The 22,759-nt window shown below is 36.6% G+C and overlaps 1 protein-coding gene across 1 annotated transcript in view; it reads right to left on the minus strand.

The window, feature by feature from the left end:
• Nucleotides 1–5,887: 5,887 nt before the first annotated feature.
• The window catches only part of LOC104509939 (ADP-ribosylation factor-like protein 13B), a 35,349-nt gene continuing 18,477 nt past the window's right edge, over nt 5,888–22,759 (minus strand). The window contains exons 4-10 of the mRNA XM_010152076.1: nt 17,254–17,359; nt 13,844–14,046; nt 11,091–11,187; nt 9,598–9,802; nt 9,001–9,117; nt 8,527–8,592; nt 5,888–5,964 (exon numbers count right to left, since the gene is read on the minus strand). Coding sequence (XP_010150378.1) covers nt 5,888–5,964; nt 8,527–8,592; nt 9,001–9,117; nt 9,598–9,802; nt 11,091–11,187; nt 13,844–14,046; nt 17,254–17,359 — 871 coding nt within the window. The remainder of the gene's footprint in view (nt 5,965–8,526; nt 8,593–9,000; nt 9,118–9,597; nt 9,803–11,090; nt 11,188–13,843; nt 14,047–17,253; nt 17,360–22,759) is intronic.

Consider the following 22,759-nt stretch of genomic DNA (forward strand, 5'->3'; position numbering starts at 1 on the left):
GTGGAAACAGCAGTTTAAGAGTATCTGGGATTAATGGCTGCCCAGGCAGCTTCTGCGTGTCGAAACCAGCCTCTGGGATCCAGACGGGAAAGGGGTGCAAAGGTGAAGGCAGGAGTGCTATCACAGAGATAAATATTTGAGTTTCGGGCACTGACTAATTAAGGCTGAGAACATTTATGCAAGTCTCATGCAAATTATCGTCAACCATGAAAACTTATTTAAAATGTTTCAATCAGGATCCTGACAAACAGCCAGTATGCAAAATGAAGACTTCTGACATAGGAAATGTGAAAGGAAAAAACAGAAAGGCTTTTCGTTCCATGCCACCAGATATGGAACAAAAGTGGTGTAAAAAGTACAGTTCTTCGAAGCTGTAATTCTGCCAAGACAAGTAACATGCAAGGGAATACATAAAATAACTGAAATTCGCTTTACCAGTAAACCAAAAAGGTGTGCTGAATTAGTCCCCTTCCCCTAAATATAGGGCAGTGTTCGACTTGTAGATAGTGCTGTCAGTGTCACTTAATGTGTCTGACCACCAGGAAGATTTGCAAGGTATCAGAAGCAAAAAAAGGAGTTGGGTTAAACAGTTTGTTCACCACAATCATAAGCAAACAGACAAACTACAACAAAACAGTAAAAATGCAACTGCAACCTGTGTCTCTATCCGTGCGCTGTTGAAGAGAGAGACTGACTCTGGGGGAATTCATTTCAGTACATCTGGAAAGGCGGGCTACTGTTACCTCTTAATAAAAATCAATCCAAAATGATGCGATTTCCGTCACCTAAACATCTACGCTTGCCACAGTAAGTGACCGTGCGCGTGCCTGGGTGCCCTGTTAAACCACGAGCTGTATCTCATTTCTGCAAAATCCATCACATCTCCACAATTCCACTATAACCTTACGTTTCCTAGAAAGATGTTACCTTATTTCAAACTTGTGTTTCCTAAGCATGACCTCGCATTCAAGGAAGCAAAGGAAGAGGACACAGCTTATGCCCTATTGTCCCCTGACGCTTTCAGAGAGTGGAGGATGGCTGAAAGGTCTTAAAATTCGTGAGCCAATATTCAGAAATACCACCGCCAGCACATCAGCATCCTCCAAGCCTAGCAAACCAAAAAGACAGGCCATTACTGTGGCTTTCACTGTTCAGCTTCAGGATTTGCTTGCTCCAGGAAGCAGTGGACACCTGAGCCTTCACCATTACTATATAATAATTTAGAAATACACAAGCAAATTTATTCTCCTTAGTTGTTGTATTAGGACAGACTTGGCAAACGCTTGCTAGGTTTTATGGATAACAAAGCCAAGGACAACATGACTTTCAGAATTAAAGACACATAGTTGAGAAGACCATGTAAATTAATGCTCTTGGGATGCAGTACTCTTTGAGGAACTTTGTTAGTTCTAACTAACTTGGTTAGTCCCCCAAAGACTATTTTTTTTCATGATAAATTTTAGGACACTGCTTTTTGCAGTAGCAAATACCAACATGGTGGGAAGACTCACTAAGCATCAGTTTGAGGTCTGCAAAATCTACTGCATTCTGAAGACAGTTTTTAAGTGTATATATATGCTTCAAAATCCAGAGTCTCCTATTCTTCCTCAATCCTTCAATGTATTATCTCGTTGCTTATCAGTGAATCATTATTTCAGTAGCAAGGCTACCTTGAGGCTCACCTGGCTTTGTTGGTCTTCACAAGTTTAACCCACATACCTGGCTTGATGCAAGGACTTGTTGTTACTCACCCTCACTCAGCTTTTCCCTCTCTCAATCTTTCCACTAGCGCAACAGAAAGAAAATTTGATCTTAAAAATTCATATTCACTGGGAAGCATACATAGATTGCTAACCATTCCATGGTTGTGACTGCTAATCATTCCACGGTTTCTAAAATCTTATGAAAACAAGGATTTTGTCACCATAGAGCAGTTGCCAGAGCAACTAAGTAAGAAATCCTAAGTAAGAAAATACAGCTTATGTGAACATTAGGGGGAGAAAACCAAAAGAAAAACACCCACTCCAAAAACCCTCACAAGACCCACCAAACAAGGAAAAGGCTCTTCTGTCCCAAGATAAACTTGTCTCCAATTACACTTACTTTTAAAATGTAGATCCTCACTCTATTTTCAACTGCAACCACTGAAATATTGTGGGATATGTTATGATCAAAATAGTAAAATACTCTAAGTTGACTGAATTCCAGCAGCTAGGAAGCTAAAAGACAATATGGAAAAGTTAGTGGGTAGAATCCTCAAGTTACAATACTGAACTTTCAACTACAGCCCTAGAATATCTTGGTGGAAAAAATATCATTTGAATGTTATTTAAAGGGGAAAAAAAAGCTTATGCTGCTTGCTTTGTTACTGTCCACCAATCTTCTCTGGTGTGACATCATTATATCCCAAATTAACGGTTCTCAGGAATTAAACTGTTTTCTACTGGAGAATAATATTGTCTTGAGACCACTCCTGGCAACCTGAGTTTAGAAGTCCTCTAAAATGGCAAAACTGAGAAATCTATTTTTAAGTGACAAATAGGCTTCCCCAGATGCTAGAGTTACAGTTCTTTGGGTTTGAAGGAAAGGATAACCGCCGCAGCCTTTACAAACTCAGCCAGAATTCACAGCCCAGAAGGTGAGAGAGAACATGGGCTTAAAGCCTGTTGCTCGGGAGCTCCCTTGGCCCCACTGACGGCCAGTGGGGTGACGGATGTTCCCGAGGATTGGTGGTTACACTGGCCCTGCAGGCCTCTGCGGGTGCCTGCCTGCTTCCGCCTGGATCCCCGTAACCAGGGCTCGCGAGGGGGGCATCCGAACGCTGGCATGAGCTGTCTACTGCATGTATTTCTTTTAAAGGCTTCTACTGCTCCATCAGGACTGTGGAACTGAAGTAGGGGTCTCCCCACAAGATTATCAAATGGCTTCCTCTAAAATCCCAGTGCTCTTGTCTCACCTCAGTACCAGTGTCCCTCACCTACCCTGAGTTATTTACACGGAGATACCACCTCACAGACGTGAAACCGAAACTAATGGACACCAAATACACGTACCTTTAATGCTACAATTACAGTTACTATTTTCTTTTTAAAAACTCCAGATCTCCAAGTAAGCTCCTTCTGTGGATCCTGACTGATTCTGAAGCACTGATTACTTTTTACATAAATTCAGCTCATGAAAATTACTATTCCTTATCTTAGAAGAGAAGTTAAATCTACCTTTAAAATATTTTGTCTAGAATGTATTTAAAATGTTACACATCGATACTGCAAAATGTCCTGCTTACGTGGCATATTTCTGTGTGCCTACCACTCATGTACTTCGGTACAAATACTCTTTGCTGAATGAGCAGATACATTTTGAAAGTGATATTATTGACAATGAAAAGCATCAGAACCTGACAAAATCTTCTCATCTGTACAATAATTATTGCCTCTCAACCTACAACTGTGCAATTGACTATCTCTCAAATATTAAGTGCACTATCAAAGCACTTTATATGTATACATATATACATGCCTTGGTGCCAATCTATCAATATATTCTAAATTTGATTACATTGCTGTTGTAAAAATATGCAAAGATTCCATCTACAAGGTCTATTTAGTATCCTTCAACTATGAAAATCAGACTTGAAGCCTTTAAAATTTATGACTACTTGCTTCCAAAAAATGTGGTAATATGGGAAACATGTTGATGCTGTGCATTAGTTTTATTCTATACATAAATGCCATCTTGAGCAAATAAAAAGTCAAAATAGTATGAACTGAAAAAACAACTGTAATAAATAATTAGGGATCATATTAATAAAATTATATGAAAGACTTTTTTAGTATTTTGGTCACATATTGGAAAAATTTATTTTAAAAGCAGAAACAAATGGATACATGTGTCCATACACACAACACGCATAACACACATTTCACATAGAAGTATCAACATCTTACATGTCAGTTCCTCAAATTTTATTGCCACAACAGTATTTAGCTTTATTTTTAATAAAGACTTCCATTAATTTGTTTTAGATGAGTGTTAAAATCAAAAGGTAATACATTTCTAGAAACTGAAGCTGTAAAAAAATAGGCCTGCAAAGCCACAAATAGACCCTTTAAGCCACAAATTTTCAGATATAACATAGCTAGAGATAGGAAGTTTGAGATTGCACACCAATGTTTATGCAACTCCCTCACCACTTAATATTGTTTGTTGGAAGTAAAAATGACTAAATCCTGAGAATAATCAAACTGAGCCATGCTACACTATTAGAATCCAACAGCATTCTCGTACTGACAGTCACATACAAATTGTTTCATCCTTACACTGAACTTGAATATTCCTCTTCACCCATTCCAAACAACATTAAGACTGATCCTTCCCCCTCCCCCTTCATCCCCAATATACTCTTTAAAAATCTTAAATAATAATTTCATTTTGATTCATATGGTAGATATTTGTGCAACTTGTTGCTGTAGGAGGTATATGGCAAAGATTTCCAGTGTCAAAGTCCTGAATATATACATTGCATTGTTTTAACACCTACTAAAATCATTTGGTAATATCATGTTATGGAAGACTGAGAGTGTAATAGAAAATCATCAAGTAATGCACCTTCAAAAAAATTTCGAATGGGGGTTTCATCCTTGCTGTAACTAAGTGGCACATCTATATACCTTTACACAATATGGTAAATATGGCAGTGGTTGTCTCCAGCGTAAGGGGAAAAACATTTAAATAGGAATATATCCAATTGTAATCCTTGTTTATGTATCACATGTATGTGATTTATTTAAATGCAAAATTAACACATTACATTGAAGTATTCTGCAAGTCTTTAAAAATCTGGGATCGCTTTATTTTTCAAGATGGTATTTTAGTACTATTGACATTAAAATCTGCTGGAGCGGATCTGCATACTGGTTGAGTCAGTTTTCCATCAAAACTGATGACTGAATTAGTGCAAAACTTACTATATGCAATTTGCTTGTATGCTGTCGTAGACGACACAATATTCAGCTGTTTTTTCAACTGAATTGATTACCTATGCCAAACTCAGTTAACAAAGCAAAAAACATGTAAGAAAACCTTCAGACAATTCAAATAGCATTCAACTTGTATAAAATATATTTATCTTAACATTTCCTTTCTACCTTCCCCCACTTCAGACTGCCAGAAATGAGAAAGATGCATCTGGTAATGTAATCCCTAATCCTAACAGAAGGTATTGCTACTGGAAGAGAAATGTAAGAGTGTCACTCTATTTGTATGCATCTGGCTATCAGCTTTCTGATGCTTTCTAGGTATCACTTCATTGGTAGTAAGTATCACTCAAACTTTCAAATACTTTTATAAAAAGTTAGAAAAATATACTCAATATTTATTGCATAATCTTCCTGCATTCACCCGCTCATACATGAATCTTACAAAATGCTTTAGTACCATTTATTAGTGGCAAAAGTACCAACCACTGTGCAGCACCTGGAGGAAGGTCTTGATGTGAATATACAACCCAGTATTATGGGATCTTGAACGGGGTTTTCAGGTGTACAGGTCGGTAGTTTCACAAGTAAACCCAATAAATACTCAATACCATGTTCATACATGCATCCATGGACACACAGACCTTTCTTGATTTCATTCTGAAGCCTGAAGAAGAGCTGGTGATGTGAACAGTAAGTAACAGTCAGATCGGATAAGTCCAACAGGAAAAACTCCATATTTTATTGTCACCAAAATATTTCGCAAAAAGCTGATTTAAAAATAAATAAATAAATAAACTGTAGTTCTTAAAATTTTCCTATGAGGTCAAGAAACATTTCTGATAAAATTTTTTTAAAATTTTTTTTTTTAAAATTTTTTTTTTTTTTTTTAAATGCTACTTGTCATCTAGCTAAGCAATAACATCATGGGCTTCACTGTTGGGTCTTTGGCCGGAGTTCAGAGAAGGCAGTGGATTTCCATAGACGCCTGCATAAGAAATTCCAGAAAAGAAAAACACATTAATCTCTTATTTACCACCTTCCTTCCCTACAGACCATTTAAATAAGGTAAATTCTTTCTTCCTTAATGAAAGCTAGGTAGCCTACAAGTTACAGAGCTAATTCCTACAGGCAACTTTCAGACATAGTGCAAAGTAATGTCTGAAGGTGTATTAAGCAAAACTGGGTTTTATTACATTTTGTTATATGTGCATCAGCATTTGCAAGATGAAGCTCAAAGGTAATCTGTAGACATCCTCAAAAATTGGAAACAAGACATCCAAAGCACAGAAATAACAAACGAAAAAAAAATGAAATATCAACATTGGAATGTAGCAGTAGTCAAGTCTGCACTGCAATGAATTTTTATGTGACAGTAATGCCATACAGTATCCAAAATTTTGCAACCATTTACGCATGACACCTATCTTGAAAGCCATATTAACTTTCTAGAAGAACGGTATTAATTTTTAGATAAAAGTGCAACATTTCCTTTTGTCAGTAGCAGAGTTTAGAGTAGTAAAATTGTTCAAGACAAAGTACACCAAAAAGCAAAAAGTATTCTCAAGCATTTGTAATTGATGTAAAAGGAAAAAAAACCAAAAAGCATGTAGACTGCTACATGCAAAGCATTTCACCAGCAGAATAGTATCATGAAAGATGGCAAGAGGAAACAGGTAGAAATCAAGAAAAAATAAAAGCAGCTTTTTGAAGTATTCAAATCTCAACCTTTTTCTAGATAACCTGCTCCCTATCAACGCCTTGATGGCCTGCCAACACAAAATTCAGCTTTAATAAATCATCATTTTCCAAGAAAAATATATTCCTTTTGTTCTACATATGCAATAACTTGTGTTAAAATTGCATACCAGAGCTAAAATTAACAAAAGCAAGCAAATTGGATTACATTAAGAATATGCGTACATGTCTGTAGGATCAAGGTTTTAGCTCTCCTTACATTTAATCAGTAAAATGAGAGCACTTCTATGTTGTTGTTGTAAATCTTCTGATCTTAATAGAGCTAATTCAGTGTTACAGCAGCATGGGAAAAGCAACAAAACTGACACAAATGATCATAGGGTAAATGCAAACCTAAACAGTTGGCGTTTTGGTCGGTCAGTTTCTGAAGGTCCGGGGACTTCAACACTAGCAGACAATATTCTTTCCTATAATGAGAGAGGTTTATCACTCTTGCTAACGTATCCTCCAGTGACAACAAACAGACACTCATTACCTAGTGTTGTGCTAGAATCATGACTGGAAAAGTTGCAGTCTTAGTCAAAGTAAGTGCATAATTAAATTTATGTAATTGACTCTACTGCCTCTTAACTCTGCCTAAACATCCAACATAATGTTCTCTGCTTAGGAGGAGACAAAAATGACTCAGTATATATACTAAACACCCTGCTCACCAACACTTATATTTTTCAGTTTGCACATTAAATCAAGACAGATTTACGTGTCTGTGAACACCTAGCATTAAAGCACAGAGCTTTGGAGGTTATAACACTAATAAGTAATTGATGCTCTTTGATGTCTGGACCTCAGTAAAGGTTTGTCAAAGCTGGACCGTGCATCTGAAGAGTTTATTTCATTCATAAATAGTGCTTTCCTAATAGATTTCTTTTTTTTTTTTTGCATTCTCAGGATTTTCTGTATCTGTGTGAATCTTGTGAGTGTCTCAAAATTCCTGAAAAAACCCAAATCTTAGCCAAGAGCAGGCAATGTCTTGAATTCAGCTGCAAAGTTGTGAGCACCCTAAGTCTCCTCTGATCTCAATGGTTACACTGCGGGTCAAAAGATTGTTCCCCTGCCAACATCTTTTCAATCATTAGATTGCAAAACACTTTACTTATTATCCTTGTTTTACAAATGCACTACATTAGCACAGACCTCAGGTTACTAACTTACATACATGTCAGCAGGGAACCTAGCCTAAGTGGAACCTAGCTCCTCAGAGGATACTCTTTGCCCACCCATACTCTTGCTACAAAATGCAACACCTCCCTTAAGCATGGATAAAAATTGAGCATCACCCCTTCTCTTTCTTTCCCTCCCTACCTTTTTATCTGGTGTTTCTTTCTTGTAGCCTTCTCTCTCTATACCTTAAAAAAAAAAAGCAAGATGGTTTTATGATTGAGACCACAAATTACATTTTATGCACATGAGCTGTGTTCTATGAAAAATAAGTATCTACTTTCTAGAGCTCTTAATTCCCCTTTAGGCATCTTTTGATTCTTTGGCAGAGAAGCCTACATGTAGGTGCACGCTGCTGTGCAAATAACTTCGGATCATTAATAGCTTCTGATATGCAGTGCCACTTTAAACTTTGTAAGGGAATCTGAGAGAACTTACTTGCTTTTGTAAAAAAAGAAATAAGACTTGAAAAAAATCAAAAAGATGCTTTCTAGCAAGCAAATGGTTTAGCTTTTGGTCAACAAAAATTGGCATTAAGAAATCAAAAAAAGATGAAGAATGAAAACAACGCAGAAGTGAATAAGCAATTGAGAATGCTTTAAAAAAGTACAAACCCCAATATATTTTCACTTACCGGCATAATCTGTTTCACTAAGAGGCTCAAGTTGTCGACGTTTGAGTTTGGGAGTTCCACAGAATACTAAAGGAAAAAGACAGTCAAAACATGCCCACAGCTGCATGTGATTCTGACAAAATGTACAACAGCCAGTTTTCTTTGGGAGAAATCAAAGCATTTAGACAGGATGAAAGTAAGTAACATATTGTAGATATGGTAAATAATGATCACTTTCTCATCAGTGAGTAGTGAAGTTTCTGACTCTTTTTTTTGTGAAAATAACATCTCCCCTACCCCAGAACAGATCAAACCAACTCTGCTGAAAGTTCACACCATGAAATAGAAAACTGCATCAAAGACTTCCTAAAGTGTCAGGTCTAGCAGAATATCTCTGGATGAAGGCCACTCCAGTTTCATCATTCCCAAAGATGTATGTTAAAGGATAAATAACCACAAATTGAGACATCAGATATTTTTTGTTAGTACACTTACTTGGTATAAGAGATGATGGTGGTTTAGGCTTTTTGGGAACCATGTCTTCTCCACTCTCAGGTACAACTCTGTGGCATCTTCTTAACCTTAGTATCCTACTTTTATTCTTCTTGTTATCTATACCAAACAGAAATAGAGTAATTCATGTCATACAGTTATATTCAGAGAATATATTAGATCATCTTTTAATACAGCTGTTGGGGTAAGATAGATCAGTGTTTCCAGTCCAAATGTACACACAAAATTATGTGCAATGTAAAATTTACACAACATTTTGCTATAGAAAATAAACTGTAAGCATAAAATATACACAAACTCTATGTTTTAATAAAGAAATTCAACTTAGCTTGATACTGATGGAAAGTGGACCACCTATTTGATTATGACAAAAATGAACCTGGTTTCAGCTACAGTAACAGTCACACCAACAAACACACACTTTTTCGAAGTAGATTTTCCAATACAATAACCTAATGGTGCATTTTCATGTTTTCAATAGATTAAATTGACATGTGGTGTCAGGAAAAATAATACGAGAGAGGGAAGGACTATGTGAAAAATAACATTAAATGACACATTAAAAGGCAGCAGTTTTACCTGAGTCAGGGGATTCTGGGGTATTCTGCTCATTCTTCTCTTCACACTGCAAAAGTTCTGTAGCTGCAGAACTGGATGTTTCTAGTCTATTATCATTTGTATTTTGGCTATTGCTAATTGATAAATTCTGGGCATCCATTTGTTCGTGTTCTTCTTGCGAAGTCTCCAAACTCTGCTTCTTTTGATCTTCAATTTGCTTTTCATTCTAACAAAAAGCATAAGATTTTTTTTAGCAACTTCTAATGCTGTAAACTGACTAATAAGACAGAAATGTTATATTAAAAATGAATATATTTGTAAAATATTTTTATGTCCCACATCTAGCATAGAAAATATTTTCAAGTAGGTGAAGAAATTAGATTTCCAATATCCTGTCCAGAAGGGGGAAAAAAACCCAAACAAACCCAAACCCAGAAACCAACATTTCCCTCTCACCCCCAAGAATTAATAGCAAAAGTAATGATCTTTAGGTTTACAGCCTGTTTTCTTGCTTTTGGTCATACAACCCAAAAAAAAAAAAAAAAGCGCTAGCCATATAAACAACATCAACAATCCTGAGCAAAATGTTAGAAAACTCCTAATTTCTAATTCTTCTTCAATTTTTTAACGTTTTAGTTAAGACAAAATAACAAAATACCCATGAATAGGAGTTATATATCAAGAAAGTGCTAGCATGGATTGGTCAAATACCAATTGTGTCATACAGACTCTGATAGGCTGTTTCACAAGTTCTGTATCACTAAATCACTGTCTCTGCAATACTCGCAACTATACCCTTCTCGTCTTACTTGGAATATTATCATTAAGGGTATTATTGTGCATGTAGATGACACTACAAGATATATGAATACGGGTGCTTTTGTCCCAGAGGTAAGCAAATGCTTGAATTACTGGAAAAGTCCCTGAGAGTTTACGTGTTTCTTGAGATTATGTTACCTCAAGTCAACTGAATTAAAAAAAAACATGGTACAGTAAGAACTACCTGAACTCTGAAGAAACACAGGTTAAGGAAATTTTATATATTAATATGCTTTTCCTATTTCAAAGCTAAGAAAAATTCTTAATTGTCTCAGTTTTCAAGAGAAAACAGGTTATGCTCAGAAACCTATAGTTTAAGGAGTCAGGGAGATTTTATATGACTCACTACATCACTAAAACACTTTACAAGAAACTAATAGACCCTGAATATTTTCCACTACTGAATATTCCACAGTTTTATTGGGTAATGTGTTCAGTCATCTGTTTACAATACCTTTATTTTACTGTGTCTGCAACTTTTTTTCCCCAAATCAATAACAGGGAATTTTCTTAACTTGAAAGCATTGATTCAATGCACACAGAACAAGACTGCCAAGATGAAATCAAATAAATAAGATAATGCTGCGCAGACAGACTTAAAACAATTCTTTTAAATAAACCATTTTTTTCATTAGCTTGCAAACATTTGTTAGTGGGAGGTCTAAACCAATCCACATTTCCACATATTCTCATACCTGAGAGATTACAGCCAAAATAGGCTGGAAAGGGTTTTCATTGTTCCCAGGCCCAGGGTCGTCGTCTTCAACAGATACAATTCCTTCTCTTCTTTCCCTTTGTTGTTGTGTTTATGTTGTTGTTTTAGTGTTTCGGTGGGGTTTTTTTTGTTTGGTGGAGTTTTTTTGGTGGGTGGGGGAGGTGGGAAGAGGAAAGAGGGAAGATGAACAAAGAATTAATAAAAGAACCAAGTCATAGGTTTTATGTAACAGAGAACACTTGTTAGGTCATCTAACTCATCCTCCAATTTACGCCATTTGTATTTTTACAATATGCTTCTGCATTTTGAAAAACATTCTACAGAAATGACAATGTCAGGCTAACGTCAGTAAAGAACAAGTATATGTTATGGCTGAGGTAGAAACACATGCTGCTATCCACCAGAATTTTCAATCAGCACTTCAGGAAGTGAAGCAGTTTCTGAGGACAGGATATCTGACAGAATACATCTGTACCTAGAAGGTTTTGGTTGTTCAACGCTATGCTGAAATTTTCACAACAGTCATCTTTTATAATAATTGTTTCAAGGTATTCAATTGTCAAAAAAAAAAAAAAATCTACGTGGTGGGAAACCAGACTATCCAAAACCTCTCCTTCTATTTTTAATACACCTCTATTTCTCACAGTTCTAGATTCTTCTGAAAATACGTAAGGGAGACCTGATACCAGACTGTTTGGTTTATGTAGTACCAGTTATGGAATCATAGTTGCTTCAAGTAAGCTCAGAAAGTTCAGGAAGACACATAATCCTCAGCATACTGTTGTTGCACCAGCACTAGTTACTTTTTGTGTACCAGAGCTCTATGTAAGAAATATTAAATTACTATGTATTAAATAATATATCATTAATAAAGTATATGCTCATATAACACTTCTCAGCAATCTATCTTCTGGTACTTGCACACAGGAAGTCACTGTTACACCTACTTTACAGCTGCGAGTACTGAGAGAGGAAGTAACCCCCGTTGGTCAGAAGCACAGATGGGAATGAAAAGGAGGTCACTGATCAAGCCATGAAGCCGTACTACTTGAAATTAATGGCCAGTATTGTGTTAAAAAATTATTGGCACTACTTCTCCCTGGTTTTCCATTTGGAACAAGATCATTGCTACATACTGTAGAGGAAATGCACTTTCAGAAAACATTCAGGGAAGGAAATCTGAAAGCAGTCTGGGGAATTCATAGAATCATAGAATGGTTAGGGTTGGAAGGGACCTTAAAGATCATCTAGTTCCACCCCCCCTGCCATGGGCAGGGACACCTTCCACTAGACCAGGTTGCTCCAAGCCTCATCCAGCCTGGCCTTGAAGACATCCAGGGATGGGGCATCCACAACATCTCTGGGCAACCTGTTCCAGTGCCTCACCACCTTCTCTGGGAAGAATTTCTTCCTGATATCCAATCTAAACCTCCCTGATTTCAATTTATACCCATTACCCCTTGTCCTATCACTATTAAAATTAATTAATTAATTAATTGAAATTAATTATTTTAATAATTATTAAAACACATTATTAAAACACATAGTGAAACAATTACACATGAATCAAGAATAACCTGTTTCTTACAGTAAGAAATTGATTCGTTGCAAACCAGCAAAACAAGAGTTTTGTATCTGAGGCAAGCCATCAGCTATAGGTAAAACCATCAGAAATTACTTGTTAGCTTCCTCTAAGACACAAGGAGTTTAGCAAAACTTTTAAGCCTTTAAGCCAATTCAGACCCAACCAATCCTTCCAGTGAACAAATGCAACTGAGATCACTGCGCAGGAACAGAATGTGTGGAAAATGCCCGTACCAGACAATCTCTTGAGGCATGTTTCAAAGCCAGTCCTTGCTACACCTCTCAAGGTGGCATACACCCAACACAATCCAACGTGGCTAGAAGGTTTTGCCTATGCAGACATCTGACCGACTAACAGCATATGCATTTTTGGGTAAGTCTGTGAGATATCTACAAAGACTGGTCAAATTCCAGGTGTTTAGGATTGTTTACTTGCTGAAGTAAACTAAATCAGCAAGAATACAAGCCAAGACACTTCACAGCATCTTCACAGTTACTTCTCACAGTAGCTGAGACTCGAAAATCTCTGCATATATAAGGGGGACAGAGGTGTTCAGTGCATTTTGTAAGAATGCCCCTGTAAAATGATTCCGACCAGTCTCTAATAGTAACTACGGTAGGCTGCTGATGACCACAAAGGGTTTTGAAGGGAAGTAATAAATCACTTGTCCTTCTTCCCCTTCATGCATCATATTAAGTCCCTCCATGCCTCACCTGCCAGATATCCTGAAGTATATTAAGCACAGTCTTGAATAAAGTTTCACATCTAGACTTTGATATTCACATATGGGTTACAAAGTCTAACTTAAGTTCAGAAAAGTTTCTTTTAGTACACACTTGAAGGTAATTTAACATTAAATGCCAGGATTTATTTTGTAGGCTAGCCTCCTGTGAGGTTATATTAGCAAGGCCAAATTTATCCCCCAGCTACTTTGCAATGCTCATTCATGGTACATTTCCAGTATAGAGTGAATAAAATAAAGGGGGTGAAACAAGCAAAAACTTAGAGATTTTAAAGAAAGGCCTTAACATTCAGGCTCTTGGCTTGCAAGCTTTAGATCCTTAATAGTTTGGTTTCCAGAATCCTTACGTACAGGAATGAATTGTATCTTAGAGGAAGGGAGGAAGGTGAAATTACAGAGACAATACCTTTCTTCTCGTATCTTTCTCACTCGTTCGGCTCGTTCTAGTTTCTGCTGTTCCTCATAGGCTTTTTGTTCTGCTGTGTCTACTTCAATGCGCTCATTTAGGGTATCAAAATTATTCGCTATGTTTTCTAAAAGCCAGTATAACCCCTTTTTTATTGCTTGATCAAATTTTTTTCCAGAGCCCATGATGGCTGAACAAGATTCCTGTAAATGTAAGGAGAAGAAGGAGGGGAAAAAATATTTGTAGTTCAGATCACATTCCTTGACTGAAAATAGGAAACTAGCCAAACACCTACTGTTTACTCTGAAGTTTGCAAAACACTGACAAGCATGGGAAATAAACTTGCATATAGGTATTCTATAAATTTAGGTGCTTTTTTGCCAAGATACAAATCACATTAGTTCTACCAAATTCCATGATTTCCAGTCCTTTTCCAAAAATCATGTTTGCATGTCTGTCTCTAAACAGACATATATGTATACACCTGTTACATATAGCAGGTGTACATATACACACACCCGTTACATATACACCTGTTACATATAACATACGTACATATAACACATATATATAACAGGTGTATACGGAACAGGTGTATATAGGTACATTTACACAACTGTTCCTATACACACCTATATGTATGCATCTATACAGAAATGTAATTTATCAACCTCAAATACGTATGTTCTGTTCTGCTACTGCTTTATAATAGCCCATGCCATATTTATCTAGTAAAATGGAAAAAATGAGATGCAAGAGAATCAGCTTAGCTTCCATTCATGAAAGAAATATTAGACTTATTCATAGGCAGCTAGGGGATAAATAAATCCAGCATGAATTTGTCAGAAAAACTGTCAAACCAAATCACTTTTTTAGATTGGAAGAAGTATTGTGCATAGGGGGGGTTTGATTGCAGTAAAACTTTTGTCATGATATTCCTATCACCAGGGAAGAGAAACATACTGTAGGCAAATCTACTGGAAAATGGGTGCAAACCCATTGTTACTAGTTTGGAATACTTTATTTAGTTTGCATGCCACACTGCAAGGAAGCAGACTGACTGGAAGGAATCATGAGGAGTGCAGTGAGAAAAATCAGACAAAACTGATTATAAACATGCATCTGGTAAGAAAGCAGAGGAGGAACGAGAGTGGTTCCTCTCTTGAGATAAAAAAGCTTCAAGAAAATATGATAATAACCTTCAAAAAAATAAGGCATAACTGCAAATAGGAAAGAATCATTTGCTCTTCATGTTAACAGTCAGAGGACCACTATAATTGGCTTTAATGAAAACAAAAAAAGAAATGGCTTGAAAGTAGCTTAGAACATGGAAAAGGACTATATGACCTCTCAAGATCACTTCAGAACTATTTTCCAGAATGTTTTGGAGCACTGTATGGGTCTTTTAAACTTTTCTCTGGAAAACAATTGAGCAGATCTAGCTATGTATTTGACATGAAGAAATAATATTTCACACTGATTGTGTTCAGGATTTGTGTTCATGAATGAAGATTAAAAAAAAAAACCTAACTCAAAAGGTAAAAATGCTCTGTTATCTCTTCATCTGACAAGCATTTAAATGGCACCAGTCAGATATGGTATGTACAATTTAACGACAGAAAAAAAAATTATTCTGACCTGTTATGTCCCCCCAGAGTGCCAAACTTAGTTTGCATTCTAATACATTCCTACGTTGTCAGAATCGAGGCTCAGATATGAATGCTGTTTACTATAGAACGCTACAATATTCTCTAGCAGAATCTAATCCAGGAGAAGATGTATAGGCAATAATACCTTTTTTCTCTGAGAAAACCATGATAAAAAAATAGACAGCACTGGGGCAATTTTATTCTAGGATTGCACAAAGATTACTGTAACTGTAGTCCAGTTATAAAACACAGAGACTCAGAAATACAGAATAAGCAGACATATTAAAAAAAAAGGATGGTCATTCTCACTGACCTTATGTAACAGTGAGACACATGACTATGTCCATTTACTTTAATATTTTGCGGGGAAATTTAAAAATCCAGCAGAGAAAAACTAATAAAAAGAATAACAAAAGTTTCTTCGGTCCTTGCCTAATTTTATTTATATCCTGTTTCACAATGCCCCTGTTTAAATTCAACCCATGAATCAGCATACTGAAATCCCTTGGGACCATGTTTACCTCTAATGAGCCTAGTAAAGAAGCTGACCATTTGAGTATGTAAGACTCTCAGCTGCTTTCAGCTAAAATGACTTAACAGTATGTGATCTAGTTTCTTGTTGATTACACCCAAGATAAAATTGGAGAATGAGAACAGCATTTTACTGGAACATGGAATAAATTAAATAATTCTGAAGTGCTTGAAAAATACTCTAGAATCTTTCAGGTCTTTTATATTGATATTGCTTTGCAAGGACATATTTTTGCCACAGAAGACCCTCAGAAAAAACACCTGTGAACCTGCAATTGTTATGTTTATGGTTGCTCTATATGCATAGTGCAAACTCCACTGACTGAAGAAAGGCCCTCAAAGAGTGATGACATAAGGAACATCACCATGCCCTGCCATAACCGAAATCCCAGGTGGAATGGTTTTGCAAAACTGCCTTCTAATTTTGGTTAATAACAGCATAACTCTCATTATCCTATAAAAGTTTTCTTATTGAAATTAGAAAAAGATTATAAAAGTAAAGCCCACAAATAGTTAACTAACAAGTGGAATAAAATAAAGGCATAAAAGCAAACTTCAAGGACTACTGCTTTGGATAAAGTATCCAAAATATTGATCAATTTTAGGTAGCCTTTATAAAGATTTCTGATTTTGTCTTCCTCCCTCCTCCTTTTTAAAAATTATTTATTTTTAAATATGACTCTGAATACTACATCTGAAATTTAGTTCTTTTTGGACAGGTATTAACTATGTCTAACAGTGTTCTTTGATGACTACTGTTCTGGGAATTAGATGCACTAGGAATTAGATTAAGTTCTTACTGTTTTCCAGACAGTAGCTCACACTAAATGATGGTTTTAGCTACAAGCAGAAATGAGACAAACATCACATGTGAACAGTGGGTCTTCCTGAATGCCAACATAGGTAAATTCAATTTCCTGCTTCTTTTTAAGAAGGCAGAATACTAACCTTGCTGTCCAACTAAGCAAGTTTTAAACCACACCAGTAATTTTTCTTACATGGTTTCAGCGTGGACCAGCAGGTACACTTTGTGGACCTTGTTGTAAAGATTTCTTCAACAGGGCCACAAGCAGAATGTTAAGGTGAACAATAGAATTGCTTGCAAAACATAGGTACTCTCTCAGGATGGCAGGGTTCCAGTTTCACTTTTACACTATGTGGCACAATGCCCCACCTTACTGCAAGCCTTACATATATATTAGAAAATGAAGCATCTTAAAATATACTTACAATATGACATGGGCATTTGTATTTATTGACGAGTTTTTCCAGAGACAAGCATTCAACTAATTCTGCTGCAGAGAGAGACATTTCTTCATCTCGTTTATTCCCCAACCTAAGGATAAGATCAAAAGAAACAGCACTCTCACGAGAGATTCTCACATCTCCAAAAACCAAGTATCTAACAAAAAGTAGGAATAAGGAGAAACTAAAGAGAAAATGCCTTGTTTCAGCTTTAATTCTTAATTGTTCTTTCTACTTAATAAACATGTTAGTCCATGCACTATATTCAGCAGATACTAATATTAAATAATTACTACATAACCACAGCAATTAAATTTTAGAGCTAAGAAGATGGATATAGAAGACAATGTTGTTCTACACCTAAAGCCACACAGTGCAAATCTGTGGAGCCTATGGATCAAAATTTAGAACTTCAGCAAACTCCAGATAGTACCATCTTCCGAACACAGAAATGATTGTTACTCCCTTTTATCATGAATGTTTCACTAAAAACTCTTTTGTATATGAACTGAAACTGAAAAAGCTTCCGATCTGAAGTCGCAAAAGGTGCATCAGAAACTATGTGTAAGAAAAAACAAAAAATGCCCCAAATTGGATGGAACCACCTCTCACAAAAAGGCAAAATCTTTTCCCCGAGACTGTCCAAGTAATATTTTTCATGACACTCACAGGACTTTACTATCCTCAAGATCTCAATTTCTTGATTAAAATGGATTTAAATTCGTCAACATCCAAGATAGGATAGATTATTTGCATCATGATCATGTATGCCTCACTTCTTTAGGAAAACAGAGTAAAATCTTCTCAGTCATCCCCTAGCAACATACATTTATCTTAATACATGTATTCCATACCTGCTGATTTCAAATATATCAGAAAGGGATAAGACTGGCAGAAGCAAAAACAAGTGTCCATGAAGCAATGTGTAGAAAACACCCTGTTAAGCTTTTTCTGACAAGTTTACCTAAGTACTTAGGAACATGTTATCCAAGCAGATGTATTCCCTAAGAATAAACTTAAAGAGAGTATACTTGCAGCCATGCTGGTGAATGATTTTCTCAGTTCACTTACAAGCAAATTTTAATAGCAAATTTAGATAGAAATCCAAAATACGTAAAGAAACAAAAATTACTAAGAGAGATAAACATATGAAATCATTCAGGTTTCTTGAGGGTCTGAGAGTTTTTTAAGGAATAAACACTTCTTCACTTAAAAAAGGTCGAGTAATAAAAGAGCTGTTCCCATCTCCTGCAATAACTCTTAGTGGCAATAGGATACACAGTCTTTCCTCTGCCATTACCTGCTTTTAATTAAAACCTAGTATGGTAAATCTCTATGGCCTCTAAAAAATATTAAATAATTTTACCTGCAGTAGACTACTCCTGTTCAAAGTTACTATTTTTCAGCATGAAAGCTGGTGCTGTTTGCCTTGAGGCAGTGTAGACCATTATGGAATATAAGCATACAATGCAGTCCTATTTTGCACTTTCTACAGTAGTAATAATCCCAGCTGCAAAGAGGTGTATTGCACAGCATTAGGGAATCTGAAAATTACACTTGCCTCTCTCTAATAAAGGAATATCCACTAAAATAACTTTCTGAAATTTAGCAACTCTTCCATTACATGAGAACTATGATTCAACTTTCTTCATAAAATGACAAATATTTGGCTTCCATGAAAGCAATGGCAGATGATTTGGGAACGAGACATCATAACCTTTCTTCTGAAATCTCAAATCATCATCATTAACTCAGACGGCTTTCAGGGAATGTTAGGCTAAGGCTTGTACTTGGGATTTATCATACTTCTTGCAGGGAGTTTCCTACCATGGTAGAAATTCACTCCACAATTAGCAGAACTTGTCAGCACTTCAGTTTGACCTAACACCTTATTCCTTCCTATTTTCCAGAATCTTAGTACAAGAGCCTCAATTCTTCATTATTTTACACCCAAGAGAGTTTTTAGCTTCAGAGAGACATTTGGAAAAAAAAAAAACAGAAAAACATTCTTGGTCACCACTAACCTCACACACTATGAATCATTACCTAATCTTCCATTGCAAGAAGAGTTTATGAAGGAGAGCCTTGACAGACAGCTTCTCGAATATCCATTCTCTCTCAATCTTCATCAGTCATAACTATTTGTGGTCCAAAAGGTTCACTTATTTATCATATTCATGGGAATAAAATCCCCTACATCCTACTGATGATCAAAACTTTGCTGACCTGCCTGCAGAGCGAGAAAGAGCACAAGGCCATTCTTCCCCCTCACCCTCCTTCGTTAATCTATTTCCACCACTCAACAGAAAGAGTACTTCTACAGTGCAGAGATTTCCTAACTGTTGTTCAATGCCAATATAGAACCTATGACATTTTCAATATGCCTATGATATTTGGCAGTATTCCTTCTCACCAACCAGCTAGAACAAGTGACATGTCCCAGTATTTAGCTACAAAGTACAGCCAAAGCTAAACTAGCGAAAAACCAAAAAGAAATTTAAGAAAGCTATGAAAAATAATTAAAAGATTGGAAACAATTACTTTCACTTTTTTTCCCACACAACCTATCTTTGCCGTAGTCTGAAAATCTGGCTGTGCTGCCCCTTAGTCTCAAAAAGCATTCCTTAGCAGTCCTGCCAATTCACCTATATCTAATTGAAGAAAATACTTCTGAACACAGAGTTTGTTGCCACAGCCTATTTCTTTCTCAACTCAAGATTAATTAATTGTGCTGTTCACTGTGTTATTGGACCACACATTCTACAAAGCACAGCTGAAGCAGAATGAAACGTTGATCGGCTGCATAGCTCAGCGTGAGTGTGACACTATGGCCTATAACTTGCAGTAGCTGCTGATTTTTAACTTCTAATACCCTGAAAGGTATAAGATTTGTCTTTTCGGTCAATCAGCTTCCATTTTGTCTACAGCATTCCTATTGCAATACCGACTGTACTCAGAAAATACATCTGAGCTTGCTTTATCTGGAAAAGTAGCATATCCAAATAGTGGTCTCCACCTTATGCTCCCCAAAAACCGAAGTTGTTTTGGACAGGTCATATGTTTCCTGCTGTACACCCCTGCCCCACTTCAGCCTTCAGGTCAAACTTATAAATGCAGTTAAAATATTTTCAAGAGACTGGCTGTGATACAGGGTATTATTAGGCTGGACTTCCCCTCCCTCTTTCAAATAAATGCACGACAGACCTAGCCTTGCCTCCTTTTTCTTTTGTGCTTCACTGCAGAAGCAAGCCATTCCAGCACTTACACTTGTGCCTTATCCGTAGGCTGTGCTCCACTTTCAGCTTAGAAGGCCTCTGCCCAGGGAGCAGCTCCCAGACACTTCCTGCTACTGGGCAGCTCCAGCCCTGATCCGCCTCTCAGCAAGGCTGGGTTTCAAACAGGCAGAACCAGATTCCCCAAGTAGAAAGTAATCAATTTGCCTGTCTACTGCAGTTGCAGAAGTCAGCTTCTCTCACACCACGGCTCCTGAAGATGAACCCTTGGAGCACTACGTAAGAACCAGAAGCGGAAGGCATGCAGAAAATACTTAATGGAATGCCACTCAAGGCACATTACTTAGGCAAATATTCGAAACAACGTTTTTCAGATTATACTGAAGCTCACCCTCAGAAGTTTGTCTGTAAAGGATAAAAGCCACCAGCACAGGATTAAAAGGTAAAGACTTTCCTTTTACTCAATGTTTATAAAGTTGCAAATATCAGGAAAAAAGCTGTGTAGTATCGTTTAGAATGGAAACGTGCCTAAATGTCACAATAAACAAATAATGGGTCTCTACCCTGCAAAGAATTGGGTATTTCTCTCAGCTTCGCTACCCATGCACAGGAATGCTAGGTTTTGAAGGAAAGTTTTATGCATAGAATTTCCTTCTTTACGGAATACGTCCGAGTTATCTTAAAGGATAAACCTTGATTTTAATTTTCCAAGTCAGTAGAACTTCATATATAGCATTTTTTCCTGTTTAAAAAACTGTAGGAGGTATATATCAAAACATACTTGAAAGCACAAGAGAGTGTCTGTTGGTTTATCATACGAAGTTTGCTGAGTGAGAATCTTTCATATATAAAATCGTGCTTGGCTTATTTCAATTTCACATAAAGTATATTTGGAACCTTCTCGGTGTAACAAACTTACTTTACCTAAGAAACTACTTTTATATCAAGTAGGAGTTTTTTAAGCAACTAGAGAGCTTTTGAACTTTAAGAGTCATGGGAAACAATGTGGAAAGGGAGTGTATGTGTGCATTGGCACAACCAACATGTACAGTTCAGTAACGATACTTTTCTTAGAAGCCAGAAAAAAAACAAGTCTGAAGGCAAACTATGTGTGTTCCTTGACCTGCTGAGTAATGAGGGAAAATTAAAAAAAAAAAAAAAAAAAAACCAAAAAAAACCCACACAAAACCCACGGTACTAAAGTTTACTTTACAATCCAAAAGACTGGGGAAAAAACAAAATCTAGTATCAAAAGGACACATTTGTATCTCAGTTTTCATCAAAAATCCAAGAAGTGTTACAGAAAGAGTTTATTTGGGAAGAGGGATTTTTTAAACCCTGTTACTTTCCAATTTATGCCTTTCTTGCCACTTGTGTGGGATTCTCATAAATGTGGGATTGCAGTGGGAGTCAGTAACGTAACACTGGAAACTAAATACCATAGAGGGGACACGCTGGAGGGGTAATCTGTAAAAGTGTCTCAAAGATGCTGCTTTTGGGGTTAAGTTTAATCAGAGTCAGTTATCACAAATACAAAATTTTGGGTCAAACCTGCATGGCAGCCATCAAAATTAAAGAGCAAAGCATCCTTGAGGGCACAATATTACAGTATGAGAACTATACAGGATTTAAAGCAACTTAAGGAAAATGTATCTTTATGAGGATGATTTAGCCAAGATCAAGAATATTAGTCTTTAAGGGTACTTCAAGAATCCATATCTTTGAGTGACAGAATTAGCAAACCTGGGAAAACAAAGAAGAGAGAATCTTTGAATTTAACAACAGTCTACACATGGGAAAGAACAAAGCCATACTCTTTAGTCCTCCTTCGATCTTCTATTAAACAATGCTGTTCTACCTTCAATTTCCTTCACAAAGGAGGCCTCACCAGATACAGCAAGAAAAGGTTTGTTAGTCTCATTGTTTCACTTATGTTAACATCCATGAAAGTCAAACTCCTGATCCACAAACAGGCAGAGAGACGTCAGTTTCTCACATTGTTCTGTTTCTCATTCCCCTGCCAGTTACTAGCAGTTCATTAGCTTTTTAAGGAAGGCACAGAAACCAAAATTCTTGGTATTTTTAACAAACAAGCAGATGGGAGAACAAGCCAACAGTTTTAGGCCTCCCATGGAGACGATAAGGCACTCTAAAATTAAGATCTGAGCCCCCTCTTTCTGCAGCTTTTTGCAGATTACCTTTAAAAGCTTTTAAGTGCACTGAAATAATCCAAATGATGAGTGTCAACAGATCTCAAA

The sequence above is a fragment of the Eurypyga helias genome, unplaced genomic scaffold (genome assembly GCF_000690775.1).
Source record: "Eurypyga helias isolate BGI_N326 unplaced genomic scaffold, ASM69077v1 scaffold10080, whole genome shotgun sequence".
Taxonomy (NCBI): domain Eukaryota; kingdom Metazoa; phylum Chordata; class Aves; order Eurypygiformes; family Eurypygidae; genus Eurypyga; species Eurypyga helias.